Genomic DNA, 26,895 nt, shown 5'->3' on the forward strand with positions numbered 1-26,895 from the left:
CTCTCCAGAAACCACGCCCCCAAGCGGCCGGTGGCTGCCGCGCCCCTCTCCGCGCACGCCGGAAGTGTTTCCTGCCGCCGGAAACGCGTCACGTGTGGGGAGAAGGGAGAAGAACCCGGAAGCGCGGCGGGGCGATGGGGTGCGATGGCGGCACCATCCCCAAGCGGCACGAGCTGGTCAAGGGGCCCCCCAAGGCCCAGAAGGTCTGGGCGGGGCGGGGAGGGCTCGAGGAGGGCCCCGGGGGGCGTTCGGAGCGGCTCGGGCTCTGCCTCGGGCTTTGCCTCGGGGAGCCGCAGGGTGCAGGGCGTGCGGGGGGGCGGGAGGCGGGGAGAGGGGCACGGGAAAGGGCGGAAAAATAAACAAGTAAATGGGAAATAAGTAAATAAAAACGCTTCCCTTCCGTCTCCGGTGTGGTCATACTGCTCTGTGTGCCGGTCAAAGTCGCTTTGAATATCAGCCTGCCTTTTATGGCCGAATGTGCCACAAAACCCGCGTTTTAAAGTGAGATGCTTGAGGTTTTTTTTAAGCTGACGTCCCCTGATACGGTTGTTGGTTTTCCCCTCGTTATAGGAATGGCCCCGGTAGTTAGCTCGAGCTGGTGAGGTGGGAGGGGTGAGATCCAGGATTAGGGAGAAAAGGGTTGTGGGTAAGGTGTGGAGAGATAGTGACAGTGCTGAGGGCAGCGGTTAAGCGCAGGTGACAAAACGGAAGAAAACAGACTTAAAAAGTAGCTCCCGAGATGCAGAAATGAGCTCAGTAGCTAAAAAGTAATTATGAACTTTCACCACAAGTTTTTTGTTATTTTATGGGATAATTTTAAATGTAAAGGTGCGTGCGCCTTTGGTAAGGTGCATGGGGATTTGATAAATATTTCAAGTGTTGTTTGAATTGATATTTAAACAATTTGCTTATAGAAAAGCTACTTTAAAATCATGGGTATGTTTTCATTCAGGTTGACAAAACTGCTGAATTGGTGGCAAGGTGGTACTACTGCACTCTGAGTCAAGAAAAGCTTTGTCGACCGATTGTAGCCTGTGAGCTAGGCAGGTACGACTTTCTATACAGATTTCTATATTGAAAGGTACTAATTTGTAAATAAAATAATATTATGAGCATCAAATGTGATTGCTGAAAATTTTATGTTATAGGTTGTATAACAAAGATGCTGTCATTGAATTTTTATTGGACAAGTCAGCTGATAAAACACCTGTGGAAGCTGCATCACATATCAAGAGCATTAAGGTAAAAAGGTTGTGTTTAATGCCAAAGCGTGCCACAAAATTTAAAATGTGCTGCAAAAATTCAGTTGGCTTGTCTTCTCACTGTATATTAAAATCATTAAAAATAGCAATCCTCCATGAAAAACATCTCTGGACATGTTACTGTGGCTCAAAATTCAGTTGTAAAAAGCCTGAGGCTTATGTTTGTATTTTATTTTATTTTATTTATCTTTCAGAACGTAACAGAACTAAACCTTGCAGATAATCCGGCTTGGAGTGGCGATAAAGAAAGCAAGAAAGGTGACACATATGATGACATCCAGTCTGCACGCTTTATATGCCCTGTGGTGGGACTGGAAATGAATGGAAGGCATAGGTCAGTATTTTAGTTACTGCTTGTAGATTATAAAAGTGAGTACTATGTTAAATTTGTAGCGGGTTAAAAGTTTTAAATCAGTAGTGTTGCAACTCATGTACACGCTTGAGCCTTTGTGGGGACCACATGTCCTTATTCATCCCATGTTTAAGAGGAAAGATGAAATGTTACCTGTTTCCTAAATCAAATTATGTCTATAATAAAGGAGTAGAGAGCGATGTTTGCAGCGAAAAAGTGACTTAAAGTTGTCTGGGGCTAAACCATGGGAGATTGACACGGGCAAGTAGAAGAAGGTCAACTGAGACCTCCTTTTGCAGTGGGATAAATTGCAACAAGGAATTCTACTTTGCCCTGTGCTAGGATAAGAATGAAGGGGAGGTGTATGTCTATTAAAATCCTGTGCTAGCATCTATTTTTTATGTTGCTGAAGAAGGATTTTCCTTTGCATCCTGGTTTGGGCAAATTACAAATTTCTTTTTCTGTACATATTAAATCTGATAGATGAGAGAGGTTTGGTTCACAGCTTGATAGTTTCAAAGTATTTCTTCGTTCAGTGAACGATTAGCCAGTATTTTTCCATCACTACTTACATTAGGTACATATTAATTCGCACATCCAAAATGTGCAGATACCTTGTTTAGCTGCAAACATGTATAAAGAGAAAGTTAGCTGTGTCCTACCAGCTGTTTGCAGTATTTGTTTTGTGTTAATTTGGCACTGCAGGTACATGCTTCAGACGCACAGGGTTTTTTAAAAGTGATCTTATGTCTTTTTTTTAAAGGTTTTGCTTCTTGAGGAAGTGTGGTTGTGTGTTCTCGGAACGTGCTCTCAAAGAGATTAAAACAGAAGTTTGTCACAAGGTGAGTTTTTCCTTCAACTTCAGTACCAATGGGTTTACACGTAACCCACAGAGATTGATGTAGATATATATGAACAATTATGTTCACATCCGCTATTGTAAGGCGGCTTTTTAATCAGAATATGCACATTGAAATGTGTATAAGTTCTGTTTTATGGTGGCCTGAAATACTTTTTTTTTTTTTTTTAAATTAAGTCTCTACGTAATTGTCAAAATGAATGTTTTTGCTCTCAAAGACAGTTTGGTGTTGCAATAATTACTTTCAAAACGTCATTTTTCAAATGTTTGGTTATAGTTTGTTTAAAAGAAGGTGATTTCTTTGTCTGCTTTGTATTTATCAGTGTCTGCTATATTTGCTTAAAATGATTACATTTCCAAATTACGTTTTGATCCCTGTATTTTGAAGGGCCATTGTCTTTTTTTGGAGGCAAAAAAAAAAAATCAGATTTTCAGCAATTTCATGGATTGCTGTTGAAAATACTGGCCGCGTTTCATTTTCACAATAGTGGTGTGATCTCCTTATGAAGGTCTCTTTGGAGATGAAGGCAATGATACATGTTGCAAATGCTCTCATTTTCATATCACTACTTTTATTTGCGTTTGATTTGTGGTGACACTTGCCACAGTTATTTTTCACCAAATACCCTGATATTTGATAAGCTGTACCGTGTACTTACAATAAACAAGATCTGTGAACCAAATACTTTCTCAGTACGGTGTTGTATGTGATGTGAAATAGAATTAATTAGCTTTAGCCTCATTTTGCTGCATTCAGTGTTAATTTTGTTCTATAGAATGCTGCTATAGCCCTTTAGATAATGGCTCTGCTTTCCTGTTGCCAGATGCTGCTTTATTTTTAATGTGTTTTTTCTCTGTTTCTAAGTTTGTTGTTGATAGATGGATGTAATGGGATTAGTAGATGCAGAAACCGGATGTTTTTTCTATGGTTTGGCCAGCCTAGTAATCTGATAAAAACTAAATTAGTCCCACATGTTTTATGTAATTTTATTAATAATTAGGAAGTATTTATCATAATTTCATTATTTGCGTGCAAGTGTTTTTACGTGTATGTGACTTCACTATATACAGAAGGATGCTTCTGGAAATAATGAAGTGAATATATTATAGCTTAGTCTGTCTTCCTTTCGTTACTGGATTTTTATTCACCAAGGCAATGGTAACCAGCCATGAGGATGTTTTAGTCTTCCCTTTGATTAAGAGTAATTCAGTAGATTTTTAGATACACGATGGTAATGCTCTCATTCTGTGCTCGGGATCAGGAAGAGGGACTGTAACTTTTATTAAAAGGATCATGAGGAACTGATTGCCATGCTTTCTGGTGGCTAGCAGTTTTAGTATCCATAGCCCTAATTAGCTGCATTGACCCAGCACACTTTGTTTTTATATTGCAATATAATAAAATGAGATGAAAGTAATGAAAAAAAAAAAATGAAGTGTTGTGTGTTGTACGTATGCTGTTTTCATTTCATCCCAGGGGATGAGATTTCTAATATGGATGCGAACTGGGGAAGTGTCAGTCTAGATGTTTAGCAGCTCTTTTCTCCACTACTGTGAAATTCAAGAAAGCTCTTTCAAAACAAACTATTCTTGTGTGTTAGTCTCACCTATGAGCCTAGAGAGCAATCTTGATGGTCTGCTAATTTGTAAACAACAGTTCCCCAGAGGAATCTACCAAACAGATGCATTAATGATGCAGTAAAAACATTCGCCAAAGAATACAGGTATCTGACACCCTGAACGGTAATTCTGCAGTCCTCACCTTCATACTCATTTGCTTTAAACTAGATAAACTGAATTAGATAATTAACATATTTACATGCTATAAAGATGCTTATCACAAAATGCTGTGCTGAAGGATTTGGGACAAATTTTGAAGATTTTAACTATTTAGGCTGAAAAAGGTTAAAAAAAAAAAATAGTAACTTGTGAATGCAAATAACTTGTAGTACCTTTTTACAGAGACATATTTTGTCTGGGCCGTATTTTTGAGGTTTTGTAGAACAAGTTGAGAAAACTTAAACTATCAGTAGGAAGTTGTAGGCTCAAATGTGCAGGATATGACTCCCAGTAGGCAGGAAGGGAAACAGCTTTGTTTAAGATACTGAAGTTTGCTGGTGATGAGTATTCTGTAGGAGGAAGTCCTGAATAATAGCAGTTTTCTGCTGCCTCCTTCCTGCCTGCAGTTCTTCAGGAAGGATTTTATGTGATGTAAAAAATATAAATTTAAAATATACACTTCTAAATTGGAACTATCCACCTACTGTTGGTTTTAATTCTTTGTCAGAGCACTAAAATTAAAAGACCAAGCCATATAGTTTCCAATCACTGTGTTTGTATTTGATTGTTTCTTGAGCAAGACCAGTACCAGTGTGTACGTTTTGTTGAGGCTAAATGTAATTGAATGATTAGGATAAAGAGCAGCAGTGAGAAGGAGCTTTCATATCACTCAGTGTTGAAAATTCCACGGGTCTGGCATAATCAAAGGGATGACCAGCTTCAGAGTTTCATGAAGCTCCCCCTGTATGAAGGGGGCAGGAGGCAGGGGAGAAGCATGAATGCCTTATTATAATATTTCCTGTACTTTGTATAATTAATTTCTGGCTGATGATCATCCTACAAACCTGTTTCTTAACCAGCTTTTTGAAGTGTAATCTCTTGCATGTCTTTACAGTTTCTTTTGGAGGTGATTCCAGGTTTAACAGATTTCAATGCACACTTGAAATAATGCCTTAACTATTAAAGCTTATGCCATATAGAACACTTAATCAAATGTTTAACTTAGATACAGAGCTATTGAACATGTGCCTTAGGCTTTTTAAAGCAGAAATTATGCATACATTTTTCAGACACAGAGTTAAGGTGTGTGCAGTATGTTATGCACTGTAGTGTTTCCTAGAACACGGTGACATTGACAATTTATGCTCTTAGATCAACAGTTTCCAAAAGTTAGTAAACATTGGTTGCTGAGATCCAAGAGTTGTGATCTATCTACTTGTTTCACAGTAGCACATACAGGACTTTAATGAATGCTTCTCTATGCATGTTGAATGCTTTCAGCTTTCAAAATTTTATAACTTACTCTTTTAATTGTTGTTAGAATTTAAAAAATTTCAACAATTTAATGAAGTTGTGATCACTCAGTAATAGGTAAAATAATATTTCTCAATAATTGAGAATGAGGTGGCTTGTTTAAGATTTTGCCTAGGGTTTTTATAGGTGTAGAATTTTGTGTTTAAAATATTAATTTCTTTAAGAAAGGAGGGTCACTCCTCAATGCTTTTCCTAGATTAACATGGCGAAATAGGACATAAATTATATTTCTAAGAGGGATTTAGAGATCTACATTTTTTTCTTAGTTTTCCTGGTCAGTTGCTGCAAACCAAGCGAGTTAAACTAAATTCCTTGTTATTGAATTTCACCTTTTCAGTCAACTCAGAGGTGAAACACAGTTGTTCTGTACGATGGTGATGAAAGGTAAAAAACCTAGGTGCTGGATTGTCTCCAAAGACAATAATGAGGAACGTTGCATCCATGTTTTAAAAAGCAACACAGAGTAGATAAACACTGGGAGTGCCTTACAGTGGATTGGGTGTGGTTTGGAGAGAAATTCAGTCTGAATATTGTTATGGTTATTACGTGCCCAGGACCCATTAGCTTCAGTAATGGCTTTCAGAAGGACTCTCAAAATGCCCGGTGTGAACATGGTGCATGGCTTTTTTCCTTCCCATTCATAAAAAAAAAAAAAAAAAAAAAAAAAAATCATCAACAATTAGCCACAAGATAGGCCATGGGTTCTACATGAGACTGAGTACAGGGTTGAGCTTTTTAAGTTTCTGTAAATAAATATAGACCAGATGGTCCTCCTCTAGGTTAAAGTTCACTTGAAAGAAATTGTTTCCAAGAAACTTGTGTGGGAAAAGGAGCACTACAGTTCCAAGAACCTAGGAGAAAGTTTGTAATAAGAAAATTTTGTGTTCTATTGTTGGGTCATTTCTTGATTCATTTGAATTTTTGGAAGAATGTGCAGTCTTTAAGTTAGTTTTCCTGGTGCTGAGTTCGAAAATCTACTTCCTTGCTGTAGGCTAGTGAGAACTACGCTTGGTCTGCAAAGGATCTGGAAAATAAGATCTTTGTCCTAGATGGTGCTAGATGTTAACACCACTTGTCGCAGACTGTTGCAAGATTCAGGGAAGTTTTGTTTCCCTACCCTGGGACTGAAAGCTCTTCACTCATTTTTTTTCCATTGTTCTCTGGCCTCAAATTTCCCATGTCTCATTGCCATGAGCTCCTGCAGAGAATCAGAACCAGGGACTTAGAGGTAAACATGCATTTCAGGACCCCTGCTAATGTTACTGCTACAGACACCCTGGTCATTAGGAGCAAAGCATGAATAGTGCAAGAGTGGTGTTGCCATGCTACACAATGAAATTAGAGATGCAGATGGCCATGAAAAAACAGTGAAATGGACTGTGTCTGAAGCTGGCTGGCACCTGCTTCTCTACAAACTCTGCAGTTTATGTCAACTTTGTTAATCAAAGTGATGTAGTTCATAAAACATACAGCAGACACAACTTGTGTTCTTCATATTTCACCTTTGTTCAGGCATACTTCCATTTTATTACTTTCATACAGTTTTTTTCAGCTAAAGACACATGGGGAACATGTATTTTCCAGTTGAATAAGTCACTTGAAGGATTATGAATGTCACCCTTGTGTTCTGTAAGTTGCAGATTTAGATATGTCATTTTCTTTAAACTGATCCCTTAGCAGTTGTTGCTCTTTCTTTTACTGTAATATATAAAACTGCTTATTTCACTGGTGAAACAGTAGTACAGCATTAAAGCATGAGGGTAAGCACAATACACCAAGCAAGTGAAGTCTGTGGCTAAAAATCTTGATGGGTTCTGTCAATATTTTGAGTATTTTTTTAGCTGTTGGTTAACTCAAACGTTCAGCTTCATGTTGAAGTAGCTATCTTCCTGAAAACGCCAGTGATCTTCAATTGGGACTTCTGCCTGGTGCAGTACTTTAAGTCTGTGGCGTCTCTCTAGACAGTCCATAACAAGGGGATACGTTGCAGGCTCAAATTTGTTCGCAAACAAGTGAGGTGATTCAATAATCCACTGTAAATCCCCCAGTCCATAGACGCAAATGTCTCTGATGTAATGACCTGCAAAGACAAACAGAAGCATCTGAAAGCAGCAGAAAGCTGACCTGAATCACTTGAAAATATTTTGACTCTGTGCTGTTATTAATAAAAATTACCTTTTGAGTTCTCACAGAGCATTGTTGCTCTAGGTTTTAATACTAGATGTTTTTTAACAGTAGATTTTTATTTTTTAATACTAGATTTGAAACTTGATTTTGTATCTCCAACTGCTTCAGTGACACACTGTATCTTATAGTGGGGCATACTGAAGTTTTTGTCATATCCTATTTCTTTTTGGGTGCCTATTTAATCATGCAATGTTTTACTAAGCTGAGTTTTATGGTTTTGTATTTTAAACTTTTGTGTGTGTGTGTGGCCACCACATGAGGAGATTTATCTCCGAGCTGATGTGAGTATCTGACAGTCGTGCTTGTCGAGTAAATCCCTTCACACTTCTCACTGAAAACTGATAAGCCAAGTTAATGCATTGGTAAATGTAATAGAAGAAGGCAATCAAATAAACAAAAGCTTGCAAAACTTAGCCACCGAAATATAAAATAGATGCAATCCTGCCATTGCCCCCCTTGAATTATTGAAGTATTGTAACTGGTGGTTGAAAGAATGGTTGTCAGTATGTGGTTACTGTGACAATCTTTGCAAGAATCTGTCAGAACATATTTAAATTAGATACAGTGGAGGAGGATGGATTGCTCTTTTATTCCACACGTCCAAAATAAAATATACATGGCTAGTGAGGCACATTTAATAGCTAGCTTAACACATAATATGTAATTTGCAATGAATGCTAGTCAGTGAATCATATTCTAGTTCACGTTTCACATTACCTTTGCAGCCCTTGTGTGCGGTGCCTTCTTGATCTTTCCATTTAATGGCTCGTATGTTTCCTTCCCAGTCTGCGTTTGGTGTAGCACCTGGAGCATCTTTAAAAACACAACATTCTGATAAGATTCCTTTCTACTCATTTCTACTAAGAGGGATAATTTTCACTGCTGAAGACTTTTTAAGTGTAGCCTTGTCAAGTATTTATATACAGTTACTTAAATCATAAGAAATTTTATTGTTCTCAGTTTCTTTTTTTTTTTTTTTTTGTGAGAGCATAAGCTTTTATGTAGGTTAAAAAATTACTCTTTTAATCAACACTTTTGTAGCCTTGTAGTGCTAATGGTCTACACCATAAGTAATATTTTCTGGAATCAAGCTTCATTTCGCCATCAGGAGATGGGGTTTGAAGGAACAGCACCAGGACTGAAGAAATCACCATATTTATGCAACACAATTCAAGCAAGGTGGCGTTAAACCCCAAAATGGAGCTCACTAGCTCTCTGTTTCATAGACCCTGCAATATTGGTGCAGGAGTTATCCACAGTAAAAATTGCATAAATCTTACCATTTAAACGATTCAGTGTGACCCAGTAGTGTTCGTCCGGACTGTATGTGTCTCTTGACCATTCAAGCAAGTCTTTTGCACGTGCATCAGTCAGTGTAAACTCCACAAATTCTTTAGTGAGAATGTAATAGGCACTACCAAAATATATAGTCAAATTATACGGAGGTTTAGATTTTATGTTCTTGGTTGGATACACGTATGACATTCCAGAACGCACGTATTCTCTGTAACTAAACTGCGTTCTGTGTTTAATATGAAGTGGTTGGACTACCCCAGGAGTCATATTTTTACCGTTCCATTTACTTTTGATGTATTTGATAATGTCTTTGTTTGTTTTAATGGGATAATCTTGGCCACACAGATTAATAACGTAATTCCACTGAATTTTGGATTGAACTAGATCTCTCATGCAATTAATATCAGCTTGTAATCTTGAAAATCCGGCATAAACAACATTTTCTCTTTTTGAGGAAATAAAAATATTTTCAAAGCAATTAACAATATTTTGTACAGCAGCTTTATAATCCTCTGATGATTTTTCATCGACATGTATGCAGTAAATATTCTGAGGCATATAAATAGCTCTTAGTAGCTTTACAAACATTTCCAACTCCTTGTGAATTGTGATAATGTATGCCAGTGAGAAGCTTCCTTCTTCAGCTGACAGTGGTCTTGTTATAAAGCGTAGAGTCTTCAAGACCGTGGAGCAGTTGCATGGAGTCTGAATGCAGCTGAACGTTTCAGGTCGGTAGGTATTCTGGCAAACGTTTCCAATTTTAAAAGCAGCAGTTTTCCCCATAAAAAGAGCTGAACAAAGTTCATCTGGGTAAAAACCACACTCTGCTGTATTTTCACTAAATTTCTGTTCATTTGGATCTTCGAGAAGTGTATCCTTTAGGTAGATGAAGGTGTAGATGAACGTACAGACTGCAATGCACACTAAAAATCCTGATTTTGTTGCATCAAGTGGGTTCATCTTTTATTATCCGGAGACTGTCTTCAGATCGTGTGAGGGTCTAGCTCATAAGCGAGAAGTTGATCCTACTTTGAAGCAACGTGTGCTCCAGCAGGTGAGCAGTGCAGTAGGTTGGTCGAGGTCCAGCCCCCCCCCACAGGAACAGTGGGCAAGCTCTGTATGGGACAGCGTGTAATCTCAGCCATTGACGAGATTTCCTTAAGGCCTCGGAAACCTTAGCTTCTGTTGGAGGAACAGAATTTAATTCAGTGAATTAAGTCAGCAAAAAATTTATTAAATAAACAAAAGGGAAAGATGAAAATGCATTCTACAAAATGCGTCATTCCTTATCCTTATAAAGTCAGCAAACGTTTCTTTCTAACTCATTTTGGACCTTCCCCCCCACACACACGTCTTAGCATTAGTGCTTTGGAAAACAGCACATGCGAACAACAGTCATCCCTTATTTTTAGCATGTGTGCGTATCCTGAGATAAAGTATGCTCCTGCCTCCATTAGCATTAATAGATAACTGTAATTTACATTGCTGTTGGCATAGGAGTTTTTCCGCTGCCATTTCTTTTTATTACTTACACCTCTCTTACTGAAATGTCCGAAGCATGATAGTGCAGCAGTCCCAAATCCCACAGCTATTATGTGAAGTTGTGTCCTTGAAACATTTGGTACAGAACTACCTAGAGAAAGTTCCAGGGAGGGGAGGAAGAGTCCATCAGCTGTCATTAAGCTTGATAGTTAAGAAATATTTTATGTCTTTTAAAGAAAATTCATATGCTCCTGTACCTTATTCAGTGAATTTGTTTTTAATGCGTTCTGTTATTTTCACCTCTAAGTATTCCATGTTTTGCAGCTATCAGCATCACAGCATATTTGCTATTATGTAAGAACAAGCATAGTTTTGTAGTTTCTTTGTGACCACTGTTGTGGTTAGAAGGATCTAGGTATTAGTTAGAAAATCAGTGGACTTATTAAAATGAAAAACCAGTATATGACAGTCTTAGAAGCTCAAAAATAGAGGTCATTGGAGTCGAAGTTGGAAAGAAACAGAATTTTAAAAGCATTAAAAATACAGGATTTTAAGCAAGAGTACAGATCCCGTAAAACACTAAAACTTTGACATCTATTAGGCTGTTGGGAAGGAATGTATTTATCTTGTTATCCTTACTGGTATGCACTGAATTTCATGCTGAAAGAATGCCTCTTTTGCACTTAGCATTTCAGGAAGTGACTTTGTGTGTTAGGTGGAGGATTCATCCATTTTGTTTCAGTGTTCTGTCAACAGTGCTACTCAGCCTGCATTGAATGCATAGGCCAAAGAAAAACATTAGGAAGTCAGGTCCCAGAAGATTTTTTTTCATTAGCTCCTGAGGGATACATTTACCGTGTAAACAAGATTGATTGTCTTTCAGCCGTTTGCATGAAAAACTTAAGCAAATCAAGTCCACATCAATCTTTTAGTATTGTGCAGAAGGGAGGAGAACAAGAATGTCATTAAAAGGTAGAAGCAAGAATTTTTCCAGTAAAAATGAAATATGCCAGTGCTGTAGCCTGCTACCAGCTGACTACCAGAGCCAAGAATAGATTTGCGTAAGAGCCATTATGTGCCCAATAGCAGGAGCTAGGGAGAGGGAGTGTTTGTTAGGAAACACTGTTTTTTATGGACCTGGAGCCAGAAAAAATGTTTTATTCTTAGAAAATGATTGGGGGGAGGCATTGAGGTTGCTCTGAATTAGGGAATGTGATGAGATCTCTGTGATCCAGCATGTGGAAAGACCACTCTGCACATAAAAGTTACACTGGAGACATAGAGCAGCTAAAGAAATCTTTGGGACTTCGTATTTGCTTAGAAAAGAGAGCATCTGTCTGTATATGACCAGTACGTGTTTCATGGTGTTTGGTTGCTTGTTTGGTTGTTTTAATTGAACACGATTTTGTGGATGGGTTGCAAAGGTTAGTTCCCAAGGAAACCAAGCTATAACCCGTTTATTTTGTACACTTACGTTTTTATTACCCATCAAATAATATCTACCAGGGATGTTTCAGCTTGTTAAGTATTTACTCTGAATTCTTCCTATTGAATTACTATAGCAGCATAAATGTACACAAACAATCCGGTGTCACGTAAGAGGAAACAATACCTTTCCTAACAGTAAAAATGTTTCTGGGGGTTGACCAAATGATGAAGCCTTGCCTAAGAGAGCAGAATTTGACGTCACTCAGCCTCAGGATATGTTCACAGAATGCCAGCATTGGCTTTCTGCTAGTGTTTTATAGCAGGTCTAGAGCTGAAACTGTAGCTCTTGGTCCCATTGTGTTGGAAATTTGTGACTGACAAGATTCATCTAACCTCTGTTCTGTTACCTGCTGTCAAGGACTCTGCTACCATATTCACTCCTGCCCTTGAGGAGCAAGGGATCTTTCTGTTAAGATCCACTGTCCAGGCACAACCCAAACTGTCTTGCCTTACGTTAGTTTTATCATGCTAGAGTGCCCCTATAGGTATTTATTGTTATCAAAACATCTCTCTGAAATCCGACCTTACATGGATAGGTTTTCTAAATCTGGAGTATGAAGTTGTCTTAATCTTTAGCAGTGCTTGGCATTCTTCAAAAAAAATAGCACACTGTAGGGATTTTCACGCATCTTTGTGGCTGCTTTTATGGGTATTACCTAACGGAAAATCGTCATCTTAATCCATCTCAATTAAATGTCAACTCTAGAGAAAAATGGAATTATGCTTGTACCTGAAAATAGGCCTGTAAAATATCATCTCAGTTTATAAAAACCCCATTACAACTTGCAGTGTATTTCATAGTTAGTAATGAATTGTTTTATAGTTCGTTGTTCCTTCCTGCCATAAGATTTTGGACTGCATCATTGCATCTCAAATTTTCCTATTCTGTCCGTACTCTTTGTACTGGTTAATATTAATGGTTAGGTAAAATTTAGTTTGTATGGCAATAATCCAATGAAACAAATGGTTTAGGAATACTTTGTCTTGTACTAATTAAATGGGCAAAAGGCATTAGCTCCTGTATTTCCAAATCTTTTTATGCCTTTTTTTGTCTGAAAGGTGAAAGATTATTCATGCAGGCCTTAGTGTAGACATTTCATAAGCAAGTGAATACTAATTCAGTCCTCTAAAAGTTTAATGTTAAAATCAGCACTTTCAATGGATTCTACCTTTTTTTCATTAAGGCCAGGTGAGTGTGCTGAGGCTGCCTCTGTGTCACATAAAAGAAAAACTTACTCATATATCCCAGTTAACTGTCTTATAAATCTAAAATCGTTCTCACTTAAACATATTGCATCAGTGTTTGCTGATAAATATAAACAGATTTATGGAGGTGTACCTTCTGATCCTTATTTTTTTCCTATTTTGTTATATTTTTTTCAGAATGTTTGATCTTGTAACAATCTAAAACAAACACTGTGATAGCTATTTAAACTGTTAAGTTATATGGTTGTAAGATACTAATTTGGTTGGACCATTATTTATAAATACTTGTTAAATTCTGAGTTTATTGATACAAACAATACGTGCAGCAATGACCTTCTTGTACATCTCTAACAAAATTTAAAGAAAGCCTTACTGCAGATTTGAGTATTTTGTTAAAGTGAAGTGGTCTTTCTGAAATGCAGATATGGCACTTTATAAAAATTACAATATTCTGTGCTTTAATAAAGAAAAAGCAAAAACCCAAAGTCCTAAAATCTAAATTATTTGGTCTTACCTTGCCCAGAATTAGCCAGGAGAAGACAACATAATAAAAATAAATAGTCCCATTGTCCTTCAGCAAAATTCAGACAGCATTCTTCATTCTGTTGCTCATGTGGAAGTCTCAACATAAGTGAAAAGGGGTTAAACATTAACGTGCATGTTTTCATTTAAGGCTTCATCTGGCTTCCCGCAATGCTTAGCATATTTATTCTGCAGTAATGCTGGTTAGCCTCGGAAGAAACATCCTCTGCTTCTCTATCATGAGAGAAAACTTGAGCTTTTCTAAATTTCTGTTGCCACTGTTCAGACACAGCCTTTAAAGGATCGAAAGCCGGCTTTCAGATCTGTGGAGTACATCGCTGGTGGTTGTGAATTGCATCGCTTTACCACAGGCTCTAACCTCAGTGCTGGGTGATGAGAACTGCAGGGGAAACTCGCCTTTCTCTCCTCCTCCTCCTCCTCCTCCTCCCACTGGTTCTTAACTGTTTGCCTGCTGAAACTTTCCAATTTGCAGCACACAGGTATATGAAAGAATTGTACCTGGTCACTTTTAGGGTCTGAAGCTTAAAGCTACTAGATGAGATGTGTTCCTCCTGAGTGGTCACTGCATTACTGCTTTTACTGAGATTTTTTTGGGGGGTGGAGTGTTAACAAGTGGAAAAAAAATAAGTTTACTGGAATTACAAAGCTTTGGGGCTCTAGAAATAAGAAGGCTGGCATATTTTGGATACTTGCAGGTTAAAATAGTGTATTACTCAGAAATAAATAGGGAGAAAACCTGGAAGTAAACTAAGGCACAGCTGCAGGTACAGCAGGTACATCGCCTTTAAGGGCAGCTCTGTGAACAGAGGCTTCAGCTTGGACACTGTTTTTGTAGCAGATGCAACAATTTCTGAGTGAAGTTCATGATCACTGACTTAGTATGAAGGAGGCTTCTTCCACTCTTCCCGAGTTACCTTTTCCCCGTCTCTTTGCCCCATTGCCACTCTCCTCGGCCCCTTGGACAAGTGCCAGAGGTGGTGTTCGGCTGCTCGTGCCCTACTGGCCTCCTAGGGAACGAGCTGCTGGAAAACGCCCTCTCCCACTCCCTGTTTTTAGTTAAAGATTATTGTCTTCTCTAACTGTTAATGCGTCAGCTTACATGGCTGGTAAATGAGTACTGATTTGGTCCATGACTGAGTAGGATGTCTGCTCAGGCTGGTTTCTAAATAGGTCTCAATCCTACCTCAAGAGGGGCGGTCAGGATGTGGTGATGTAGCCCCTATGTGGGTGAGAATTTCTTTTGGAAAACTGTTCATGTCCTTTTGCCTTCCTCCTAGGGGTTGTATTTAGGAGGGCTGCAGGATTGAACTTGGTGTTTATAGTTTGGGAAGGGGGTTTCAGGTCTCCATAGGATATTGAACTGTAACATTGATGTAAATATCTAGCTGTGGAAACATAATGCAATTGTGTAACAAGCAAAGATGACTGGAGTAGTCAGGGATGAGGGATGGAACTACATGTTAGATGCTCTACATACGCACAAAAAAAAATGAAAGTAGCTTACAGCAAGAAGCAAGGTACAAACGTCTTCTGTAGCTGAAACGTGTTGCAAGAAATGATCTTGAATTAAGATTCTGTTACTACTGAAAATGAAACCAAAGAAAACACTTGCAAATTAAAAGGTCTTCATTATTCTAAAAAGTAATCTGACTGTTACTGGTGTGTTTTTTTTAAATACAGCTTTTTTTTTTATTCATCTTCTGACAACTCTTAATACCTTTATTGTTCTAATGATTTTAAGTTTTTGGGGTGCATTTTTTTTTGTTAAGCTGGTGTGTGAACATGTAGAGTATGTAGAGTACATAAACAAGTGAATAAAAGATTTTGACGAAATTATTATTACTTGTAGACCCTTTAACTAAATCCTTGTTGCAAGCATGTTAAACCATTTTAGTATAAGCAGTTATGAATATGTTTTTTATAATTGGATCCTGAAAGGACATTTAGACAAAGACTATGCAGTTTATCCAGCATGTCCTTCAGCTAACATCCCAGCCTTATCCCAACCTTCAATTAACCTTTGAATCTCACATTCACATCTACAAGCTGCTGTTCTACTGCTTTTGTCCACTCCAGAATAGTGCACAAATTCAGTATCATTTGTGAACGTCTCCTGTTCAAGGTGCTGCAAAGACATTAAGGAACTACACTAGGCACCTTCATATGTATTTAAAATCCCAGTATAAACAAGGTACAGCAAAGGGGACCTTGTGATATCGTAAGACAAATATCTGCCACAGAACACCTTAGGTGGAAGGAACAACCTTCCTGAGTTTGCAAAACTGAAATTTCTTTGTTTTTTATCTCAGCATTTCAGATTGTTGGGATAAAGTCCTTTTATTTTTTGTATGAAAAGATAGCCAAAAAAAAATAAATAAAGCTTTACATCGACCAATGATGACAATTAAAAAAAATGTGATGCACATCCAAACAACAAATAGTATCTACTGGAGTAAGTGAAACCTGGGAAGGTGGAGTTGGTTCTACGTATGTAACTTGCTGTACTTAAAGTGTGTTTGGAACAGTTTGGTCTCTGTAATACAATCTGGTTGTTGTCATGGCAAGAAGTTATCTGTTTCAGTGTATGAAAACAGGACACAGTCTTTTCCCCATTTATTGTAAATATTTTTCATTTTAGAACAGTTCCACCTGTGTTTTCCAGATGAGAACCCTGGTTTTCTTTGCTTTTTTTTTTTTTAAATGCAACATTTATTCAGATTGGAGCCTTTTTATGTAAACTTTTACTTGCAGGAAATAGCCTCATATTTTTGTATTAACAGGTTATGCTTTAAAATATTGCAGAAATTACTTTTCAAACCAGTAGCCTGTAGGTGGGTGCTGTCTTTCAGGCTGTATTCAGAAAACATCCGACTGGTAATGTATGTGTAGGGCTTCTTTAGACTCAGTACAGCTCCAGTCATTTTCACTTTAGTAGAAAGATTAATGGTCTGTCTTGATTATCTAGACTTCTCTCTCACCAGTGTCTGAGGCCATACTGAGCTGGTATTTCTAGCAGTAGCTTTTTGAGTAACAATGGAAAAATGTGAGCTACTCACTCATTTCCTGTGTGAGACTTACTATTGCGCCTGACTTACATGAATATTCTCCTTTGTTGTCATTCTGAACACTTGTACTCAGATTAATTTTTTTTTATTGTTCATCACTTGAGTATACTGTAGTTAAACAAATGAAAGTAGGTGTGTACAGTACTACAATCCCTGCTACAAATGCATGAATAACCTTTCTAATCCTTTGTTCAGAAAACATAAGAGTAGCAGCAGAGACAGAATTATAAACTAATCTTGCAGACAAGGAGAAAGCTTCTGGATTTACCAAAAGAACTTATAAAAATAAAAAAATGAGATCGTAAAACAGAAAAACATCATATTCGATGTCCTGGATTTACTAGATGATTACAAATTGTGCAGTGAAACATCTGTATACTCAATCAGAAAATAAATGTGAAATTACATGAAGCAGATCACATACAGGTAAATTAATAAGTACACTTTGAAAATGTAAAACTTGGTAGTGTTCAATAAATCAGGTAAAGGACGGTGAGATGGCCAGGCAAGGTTAATGAATAATGTCACTTTCATGACCCCCTTTTTATCTCCATAATCATTTAAAATAAAATAAAGTTTTTCTGTTGTAGCTGCTGGGGAGAAAAGTTCCCTGGTGCTGTTCCTGGTCAGTACAAAGGAATTGCTGCTCAGGCATTATTGCTTGTATGACTATTAGTAAGTTGAAAGACATCTTAGAGCAGTGTGTCATAATACTTTGATCTTAATCAAATGCATTCATAACTTAAAAAAAAAAAAAAAACCTACAGCTTTGAAGAACAAAATATTGTAATACTTCCAAAATTATTTTAGAATTTCCTGTACAAATTGACACAGGAGCTGCTTTTAAATGTGGTTATCACCAGTTCATGATTCACAGTGAAGATGAATATTTATCTTCCTTTTGATGAAGAGGGATGCTGTCAGTCAGTAGTATTTTGCTCAGTAGTAAAAACTACGGAGATTTTCCCTTTGATGTTTTAAGTGAAAAGCTGTTTTAGACTGTGTTAGAAGAGAAGAACTATCAGAAAAGATACAGTGGTAAAGGGAAGAGTTAGGGAACACTTTGGAAATGGTAAACACAGAACTGTTAATTCTAACAAAGGCTCACCAGCATAAAGATCCTGAAGAAACTGTGATTTTTGTCTTTTTTTTTAAAGTGTGGTGTTCCCTTTCAAGAGGAAGATGTGATTATCCTTAATGGTAATAAAGAAGATGTGGAAGTGTTGAAGAAAAGAATGGAGGATAGAAAGCTCAAAAGTAAATTAGAAAAGGTAATATTTTTATATATTGCTTAAAATAAGTTATTCTCTATAATGCAAATTTTGATCAGACCACATAGCTTGGTCTCCTGGTCTTTATTCCCACTGGAAGATGTAAAACTCGTGAGATTCTGTGTGCATATTCTGTTAATAGCAATTTGAAATTGTGTCTACTGAAACGCTTTTAACTAGCAGACACTGCGTGGTGCTCAGAAAATCATGGAATTAAGTGATACGTGTTTAGGGGAATCTTGAGAGTGTGAGTCATCATTGCCTGATGCTTCCAGCAGCCAAGACTTTACGGAGATGTTAATCACTTGACCCTTATTTCTGCGCTTGATTTTGTCTGCATCTAAGATTAGATGGCATACAAAAGTTTTCCTAGATTCTGCTGAACTGAATGCTAGTTTAGTTACCAGCAAGTATGTAATTCCTTTTCATTGGAGTCACTCATATGTGCCAGTACAGCACCACAGGGCATGGGCCTGGGTTAGCCCAGGCATGGGCTAAAAGCATGTTTTTTAAAAGGACTTTAAAGACAGTTGAGGATAAAGTATTACAGATCCCAACAGATGAGCAATCGTTCCCAAAAGCAGTCATTTGCACTCAATTTTCATTAGGAAGGTGTCTCTTTTTGTAAGTGAAGCACCCATAGCTTTGGTTCAAATAGACTGGAGGCTGATGCTATCCTTAACTTCTACACAAGAGAAGTACCACCAAGGTGTACTGAGCAGTTCTCTCTTACGGTGCCAGCACAGTTGCTCTTGGCAGCAGAAAAAAAATTATGCTTTGGTCTTGAGCACTGTGTAGGCATTTGCGTGTGCCAGTATTTCTGTTTTAGAAGAGACGTGCATCACAGGCTGGTACAGTATTTGCAGATCTCTCAGCAGGCCTCTTGTGTTTTGTCCTCAGTTACTGATGAGTTTTACAACACTTCCTTGCCCTCTTGCCAGATGAATTTTTGCAGCTAGAATCACTCTTCTCTGCTGTCATTGGCTCCACTGGTTATAACCTGAGATCTGTGAGCTCCGGCTCTGGTGTCAGTGAACAGTTACTGGCTTGGAGCCTGTAGGCACTGCTGTTACTCAGTTCCTGCTATCTAGGGGAGCAGTCTGAGTGTACCAACTGTAGTTGGAACAAAAAACATAAAGTACTTTTCTTTATACCCATAAGACAAAGCATAAGGAAGATGCAGCTAGCACTAGTACTAAAAAAAACAATAATAATTCAAGTTTAAGTGTGTCATATGTGCCCATGCTGAAATATGTATAATATATACTCGTGTATAGCATATATTGACAAACATCTCATAATTCAGATACCATATACTGGGAGGTAACTTTTTATTTTAAATCCATTCGTAATAACAAAATTTGAAGCACCTTGAAAAGAATATTTTTGTGTACAGTGGAGGAGGGCAGGAGAGCCAAGTCTGCTTTTGGAATAGTTACGCTCTGCCACCACCTTCTGGCTAAGCTTTGCAGCAGCATGTGATACAGTATTTTTTTTTTTCCCCAAGCATTAATTGTATTCTTGACAGCATGGGTTCTCCTAATTCTTACAACATATTGAAAGGAATTTATTTTTTGGGGGTTGTATAACTTCTTTGAAATATGTACCCCATTCTGAGTGTATATGGAGTCAGCTTTTTTGATAACGCTGCCAACAGCTGTTTTAATATATCTTTCTTTTTCAGTTTGACATTTTATATAATCAAAGCCAGTAATGAAATTCTTGCTGTTGCTGCTGTTTTGTTTTGTGTTTTTTTTTTCCTTGTGGTGTTTTTTTAATCTTGACAATTATGAATTAACTTGGAAAATCTGGTCCACAGATGTTTTAAAAAAAATGGATTAGCTCTTCACACCTTTGCTTCCCAAGCGATTTGCATCAAAGAGCCCACTTACTGAAAGTTACCCAGAAGGGATTTTTTTTATTAACTAAATAAAAAGTAGATATAAGATGTGGGATTACTCTGAATTTTATATTGAAAAATGTCTGTACTGATTATGGTTAGCTGTGTCCTGTTTAAAGTCCTTTAGTTTATTATCCTGCCATGTGAGTTCAGTTTTGAATTACTTTAATGATTATACCTCTTTCCCCTGCAAAGTATACAAACCAAAATATCAGATCTAGACGGTTGAATTTTGGCCTCTGTGTCTTTCTTCAAGGTTCCTTTAAGGTTTCAAATATTATTATTTTTCCCCTATAGAAATAATATTGAAAATATGGTTTAAATTTTTTGAAAATATGAAAATGTTGAAAAATTATGTTGGGAACAGTTCCACTGTTCTTGTTGTGTGTCTATCAAGTGCAAGTTAGGAGTTGAATATTCTTCAGTAAATCATTAGACTTCTACTTGTGTTGTTTCAGAAATCAAAGAAATGTAAGTCAGCAGCAACAGCTTCTCAGCAAGATACCACTGAAGGTAATGTCACAGCTACTAATTATGTTTACTCTTAGGAGTTGTGAAATAGGTTGATGATTTCATTTATTTTTTTTTTAATTCATAGAAGCTCCAGGTCCTTCAAAAGTCAAGAATAGAAAGGATTGTATCAGTTCCAGTTCTGGGGAAAAGAGGCAGATCATCTTCACCAAAAGTTCAGGTTGGTGATAATGCTTTGAACTAAATGTGAAAAAAGTGAATAGTTCTGCTTTGAAAAATATTGCAGGAGAGATCCTTCTTTGTATTTTTGTACCAGAGTTTTCAGAAGCTACTTGGTCACTTCTTTTCTGAGCAGTAGGTTATTGCACTCAGTTTGCATGAAGAATTTCTTAAGCTAGAGCTTTTCCAAATGTGTGTGTTTAAGTGTAGTCTCTTGTACATGTGAGCCTGGGTGTGAGTGAACGGAAGGAATTTTCTTTGGGCTTTTTCTTTACTGATTTATATAACTTCATTCTGAAACTGATTACACACTATCAGTTAAAAATTAGAGAAGATAAACAATTTTTAAAATAATTTAATTTGGTCCCTCTCATTTAAAAAAAAAAAAATCCATTATTTTAACCACATCACTAGTCCTAGTGTATTTGTTAGCTGCCCCATACTACTTTGAAAGGCAGAACAGGGAGAACTGAGAATACAAATTTCTTCATAGCCTATCTTAATTTATTGTCTTTCTTGGTAATAAAAGGTCAACTCCGGTCTTCAAGTGAGCCATGATGTTGTTCTTTTTTCAAAGAACCTAGTGTTTTGAACATATATCCTAAAGGCTGTCTTTTCAAGCTGGAGTAGGAAGCTTCCTCTTGAAGTTTAACAAAGTTCCTTGTTCAACAGAAACTGTAGTCAACTTTTTCTTAAAATGGAGTTTTGCTGTACTATCTGCAAAATCTACAAAACTGGCAATTGCTGTGATAACTAATGAAAATAATAAACGCTGTTAACTATACTGCATTTCTGCATTTTTTGCCATGAAAACAAGGCAGATTTGCTTGTTTATGTCATTCCAATGTTGCCATGCTTAAAGTTGGTGGGAACCGACTTAAACAAATATGATGAGAGATTCTTATTCACACAGTCATATAGTCCAGGGTTTGGTGTATCTTTTTTTTTTTTTTTTTGGAAGAGATAGTGTGAGGAGAATTAGTAGTTATCCTGAAGTTCAAGCACTCAAAAAGTCTTCTATGGTGGTTTATTTCAGTGAAGTTTATTAAAAAGTCCCAAGCTGATGACTTTTAGTCCCCCGTTTTAGCTATTACTTTGCTATGCTTCACTGGGAGCATTGAAATATAACTTCAGGATGTACTGGTGTATCTACAGTAGTTATGAAGGTATGAATAAAATTGCCTGTCCTTTGGTGACTCTCTTTAGGTAATATATGTTATGCTATTTAATGTCTCCAATTCATACTGATGTGTTAATACAGAAATATAAGAATGGGTGTGTGTTTAAAGGCTGTCTGAGGTTTTAAGGTGAAGTATTAAACTGTGTATATTACAGCCACAGGAAAAGTCAGAATCATTTGTTTGAAGAATCTAAATTTATCTACACTTCATTGTTTAATTATTCTATGTGATAAGCTGAGAGAATTTGCATTAGAAACGTCTAACCTGCCACTTTCTGTTTTTATAAGGGCTAAGCTTTTAGACGTGTTACATTTGTGATTATTATAATTGCTTTAAGTTGTTGAGGAACTTAGTAATTCTAATAACATGATATATTTTTCTCTTCCAATAACATAAAGGAGAAAAATATGCCTTTTGAAATGTCAGGTCATTGGTTTGTTTCTGACAGCAGTTACATTGACCAGTAGGGGAATAAGAGGAGAGAGGGAAAATGAAGAAAAAACATGGGGTGAGGAATGCCAGTAGCATAGGAATTAATTTGTGAACATGGCACCCTAAGGTTTCTGGACTTCCAGCATATGTATTCAGTCTTTCAAATCCAGTGTTTAGTAATTCTTTCCAGACAACTATTAGTGGCATTAAAAGCAGCATTCTCCAAATACAAAAAGGGTCCGATATATGATGCTTAAGATTGCACATAAAATTCCTATGACTACATGCAGAAATTGGATAAGTGCATTTTCAGACAGGCTCCATGCTAATTATTTACATGCAGTTGTGCCTAAATTATACTAAATATGTAGAGTTTCTGCAGACCTTTCTGTGTTCATTTCTTTGCACGAGAGATTTGACACATGCTTTTTAAAACACTGTCCTCCTACTTCAGAGAAGGCTGAGTAGTCATTAAGAAAGAGTTCTTTTTTTGTAACACTAGATATAACACTGAGAGAAATGGTGTGAGAAGTGGATGGATGGACACTTTCCTATCCCAGATATAAAAAAAAAAAAAACAAAAAAAAAACGTAGGTGAAGTTGTTGGTCATGAATGACTTTGCACAGAATAAAGAGAGTAGATTCCCTGGGGATAGTATGTCACAAGTTTGGCTTCTGTCATTTGATAGCTAATTTTCAAACAGTACTTCAGGGTGATGGAATACTTTAGTGTTTCTTAAGATTAGAGTTCAGAGCCATTTTTCATCTGGAGGAATAAATGTTGTCAGTACTGAATTACAGTGCAAGGGTTTGCACAAGTAGGAAGGAATTACTCTCTTCAAGGTTTGTAAATGCATTTTGAGCATAAATTTTGTAAGCTAAGGACATGCTTGCTATTGAGTTCAATTATAGGATATTTTTGTGATAGCCATGAAAAAATGTATGTACTCCATATCTGTACACATAACTAAAAAAAAAAAAACAGCCTTAATAACTGTTCACAATTGGAAAAATGTATGTTTGACTCTATTCCTTTTTCTCTAGGAGATAATGGAAGTTCATCTGCCCCAGGAAAAGTCAATAAGGCGGCTTCTACTACCACGAAGAGATCCATCGCAGACAGCGAGGAGAAATCTGAGGCATACAAATCTATTTTTACATCACACAGCTCAGCAAAACGTTCAAAGGAAGAGTGTTCCAATTGGGTTACTCACACAGCATACTGTTTCTGAAACAATGATGAGCCTGATCCTAATGTTCATTACTGCTTTCCTTCCCTAAGGCTTTTTCTGTACAGCTCTAATACAGAACAGTTGTTGTAATCTGATGTTATCTGGAATTACTCAGTTCGCAAGTAGTTTATAAACTTATGAATAGCTAATGAACTTGTGTTAGTTGCAACTTTTGTTAAATAAGAAATAGATTACCAGAGTCCATGTTGTATCAGCAGACCTCATTCTAAAATGATGGATTATTTACACAACTGGTTTTTTGTTCCCTCAGCTGGATGCTGTCGTTCCCGGTCACAGTGTCTCAGTACTAGAAATAAGGATAAGAGGATATGCCTGCTGTCCTCGTCTGTTGAAATCTGCTGCAAATGTGTTTGAATTTTTCATTGTATTGGTACAGAAATTCAGCCTTTTGAGACTTTCTGACAGTAAAAGAAGCAATAATGCTTTCCTTTTGAAGTATCAATCTTTGCTCTCAGTGGAACTGTTATGTTTCTTAAGGGGCCTGTAGGCACTTTCAAGTACTATACATTTTGTTAGTATATATGGAAGCATTATGTTTGTACAAATGTTTGTACAAACAGCAAAGTAGCTGTACAATATTCTTATTGTACGTGTTGTAATCTGCTTTTAATAACATACATTCATAGTTAATCATTAGATATAAAGGTGAGCCTGTAATAATGAGTTTTTGGTTTTCCAAAAAGGCTTGGGAGGTTTCTTAGCGGTGGTGTTTGTAAAGCTAGAAGTATCAGTATATCTGCACTCTGATTCTTCTGTTAGAGGATCAGAACAGAGTGGAACAAAAGTGTGAGTTTTCTTACTCATCTGCTGAAACAGTAAATTTCTGTGTCATCTGTGAGGAGGAATTTGCCTTTCTGGGCTGAATTAAATTCAGCAGCTTGCTTGAAAATATGAATATTTATACAGAGAGAGAAAAGCATGCCTAGTAAAAGAATAGAAATGGACAGATCTTAGCTGGATTTTTAGGGAGAAAATAAATATGGTATGTGCCATGCAAATCAGAAACCCGTTGGTAGCCAATGGAGGGAACCCTTCAAGGCTGAAGTTGCTCTCTGAGAATGTTTCTCTTTTACTTTGTGGGCAACAGAAACGTGTGACTTTGAGAACATCTGTAGTACACATTATTTTCTGACAAAATTCTCCACCACAAACGACTATTTGACTGTTAACTGCTCGTTACAGGAAAATACAGCATTATAGTACTTCACTGAGTTTTGCTTTTGTATCTGTGCTTTTTATTCCTGTGACTTTGATATAAATAAAACTTGCTCTTGTCATATGACCATAACGCATCATGTTCAGTTGAACAGACACACAAAAATTTATTTTGTTAATGTTAGAACATAACTTTTTAATGGTAGCCATTGTGTAATGCCATAGGCTTTCATTTAGCCCTTTTCTTCTTAGCTTTTCTCCAAACACAGGAATCCTACTAAAATGTTCATGTTCCATAGCAATCAGTTAGTGGTTGAATATTTGAATCCAGTACCATCGAGATGAAATGACCAGGGAGAGGGACAGATGCTTTTCACCTGTATTCCTCTTCAAAGAAATGAAAGCTGCTTTTATGATCTCGGCTCAAACTAACAGAATAGAAATGCAGAAAGTAGGAGGCTTTTAAAACCACTGCATGATATTACATTGTTACGTTTGTATGTGAAAATAGTTAATTATCCTCATAATTTATTTTTTAAACTGTCCCCATTTATAATTGGCAATAACTAATCAGGAATTAAAACGCTGTGTTTATATTTGCATAGGTGGTCTTCATGATACAAGTGCATTGAAAGAAACTGGTTTGACTTTATTATTTTGATAGGTGTAAGAAGCCAATGTTTATTGGCTTGTTGTAGAATTTATACGGCAGTGAGCATTTTTGTTTTCCAAAGATGTGAATGCATATATCCATCACATCAAACAGTTTGAGGTTCACTTGAGCTTCCAGGAAGCAAACAGACACACTTTATATGCATGTCTAATAATCGGCTTTGTTCTCCCTCTTTTGTATTCTTTTCCTGTTCATTATTGTCCTTCATTATTTGTTAGTTAACGATAATGAAGTTAATGCACTAAAATATATACCATAGCTGTCCCTTTACTTGCAGTCTAATTCAGTTTTGACAATACAAGTTAGTCTTATTAGTATTTTATAGGAGTCTATTTTTCTTTCATTTAAATCAGTTATAAATCTTGAGGTAAATTAACGGAGTTACCTTAATGCTTTTGATTTAGCTGTTACTCAGCTAAAGAATAGGAGCAAAATATAATGTGCAGTATTGCTTCCTCCCTTTTCTTCATAGTATATTAGGGCAAGCCCTGCCTGCTGACTTGGTAACAAACCTTTCCTGCTCTTTGGGGCATAACAGACACATTTTTTTCCGTCTGACCTGCTCATCTATTAAAATAAGTTTACAACTACCATGATTTGGTTAGTATACCGATTCTTTGTATACACTTAGCACAAACTATCAATTCCAGAAAATAAACCTATGCCCCTTCATTAGGAAGGGTTTTGTGTGGTAGGTTACCATCCTGGCTTTGTGGACGGAGTTCTCAAAATGTTTATGGTTTATAGAAGTGTTGTCAGTGACAGATGAGGTCTTTTCCTTCCCTTTACAAAAAGCAGCTGTGAAGGAATGTGATATATTGTTGGCATGTGATGCAATTCATCGCCACAATTGACTTTTGTTAATGTAAAATAGAGGAGGAAAAAACTGACACTTCTGTTGTTGGCAGGCTGGGTTAGGCAGTTGAGACTGGAACGTTGACTTGGCAAGTTTTAATAGATCCAAGCGAATAGTTTGCTGGAGGATGTTTGCTTTGTTGTGGTTTTCTTTTTGTGGGGGAGGGCAATTTAATTTTCTTTTAATGTAGGTGAATTTGAATGTTGGTGAAAGTTGAAGACAGCAGAAGTCCAAAACCTTCTATATTTTTTGAGATGCCACATAAGTCTGCCACAGCATTGCATCCATGTGCCTCTGTTCTGAGGAGTTCACAGAACTGTTAGTTCTGCTTCCATGAAGTTCCAGTCTTGGTCTTTCTTCTGAAGAGCCTAAAAAGGATTCAATTAGTGTCAGTTGTATAATGGGGAGATTTCTGTGTCAGTGTTGTGGAACCTGCCCACTGAGAATTGGACTGAAATTCAACAATTTCCTTCACGTAGCCTAACAGTCACGCTGGTAATGAAACCTGGCCTGATACACACCGGTGGAAAGGGGCTGTAAAGTTCTGTATCCTGTTCTACAGTCTGTCAGCTATCTGTCTGTCTGTCTGCACGCGGACATAGAATTCAGTACATTCAGTATTTGAACCTCTAAAACTGAATGTATGGACAC

General features: G+C 37.1%; 2 protein-coding genes across 3 annotated transcripts; one reads left to right on the plus strand and one right to left on the minus strand.

Annotated features, from left to right (window-relative positions):
- The first annotated feature begins 47 nt into the window (after positions 1-47).
- Positions 48-24,848, plus strand: RTF2 (replication termination factor 2). 2 transcript variants are annotated; one of them, XM_068700655.1, is made up of 9 exons: positions 48-203; positions 953-1,047; positions 1,149-1,242; positions 1,457-1,596; positions 2,378-2,456; positions 17,991-18,104; positions 20,463-20,517; positions 20,603-20,695; positions 23,352-24,848. In XM_068700655.1, exons 1-9 carry the CDS (start codon positions 135-137, stop codon positions 23,537-23,539), a joined length of 927 nt encoding a protein of 308 aa, XP_068556756.1. In that variant the 5' UTR covers positions 48-134; the 3' UTR covers positions 23,540-24,848. The 2 variants fall into 2 exon arrangements, with proteins under 2 accessions (XP_068556756.1, XP_068556757.1); XM_068700656.1 differs by lacking the exon at positions 953-1,047 and having other exon boundaries at positions 67-203.
- Positions 7,049-14,156, minus strand: LOC137865526 (beta-1,3-galactosyl-O-glycosyl-glycoprotein beta-1,6-N-acetylglucosaminyltransferase 7-like). Its single transcript, XM_068700653.1, has 4 exons — positions 13,740-14,156; positions 9,034-10,231; positions 8,471-8,566; positions 7,049-7,646 (listed from the first exon to the last, which is right to left on the minus strand). Exons 2-4 carry the CDS (start codon positions 10,007-10,009, stop codon positions 7,420-7,422), a joined length of 1,299 nt encoding a protein of 432 aa, XP_068556754.1. The 5' UTR covers positions 10,010-10,231; positions 13,740-14,156; the 3' UTR covers positions 7,049-7,419.
- Positions 24,849-26,895: the final 2,047 nt, after the last annotated feature.

The sequence above is a fragment of the Anas acuta genome, chromosome 16 (assembly GCF_963932015.1).
Source record: "Anas acuta chromosome 16, bAnaAcu1.1, whole genome shotgun sequence".
Lineage (NCBI taxonomy): Eukaryota > Metazoa > Chordata > Aves > Anseriformes > Anatidae > Anas > Anas acuta.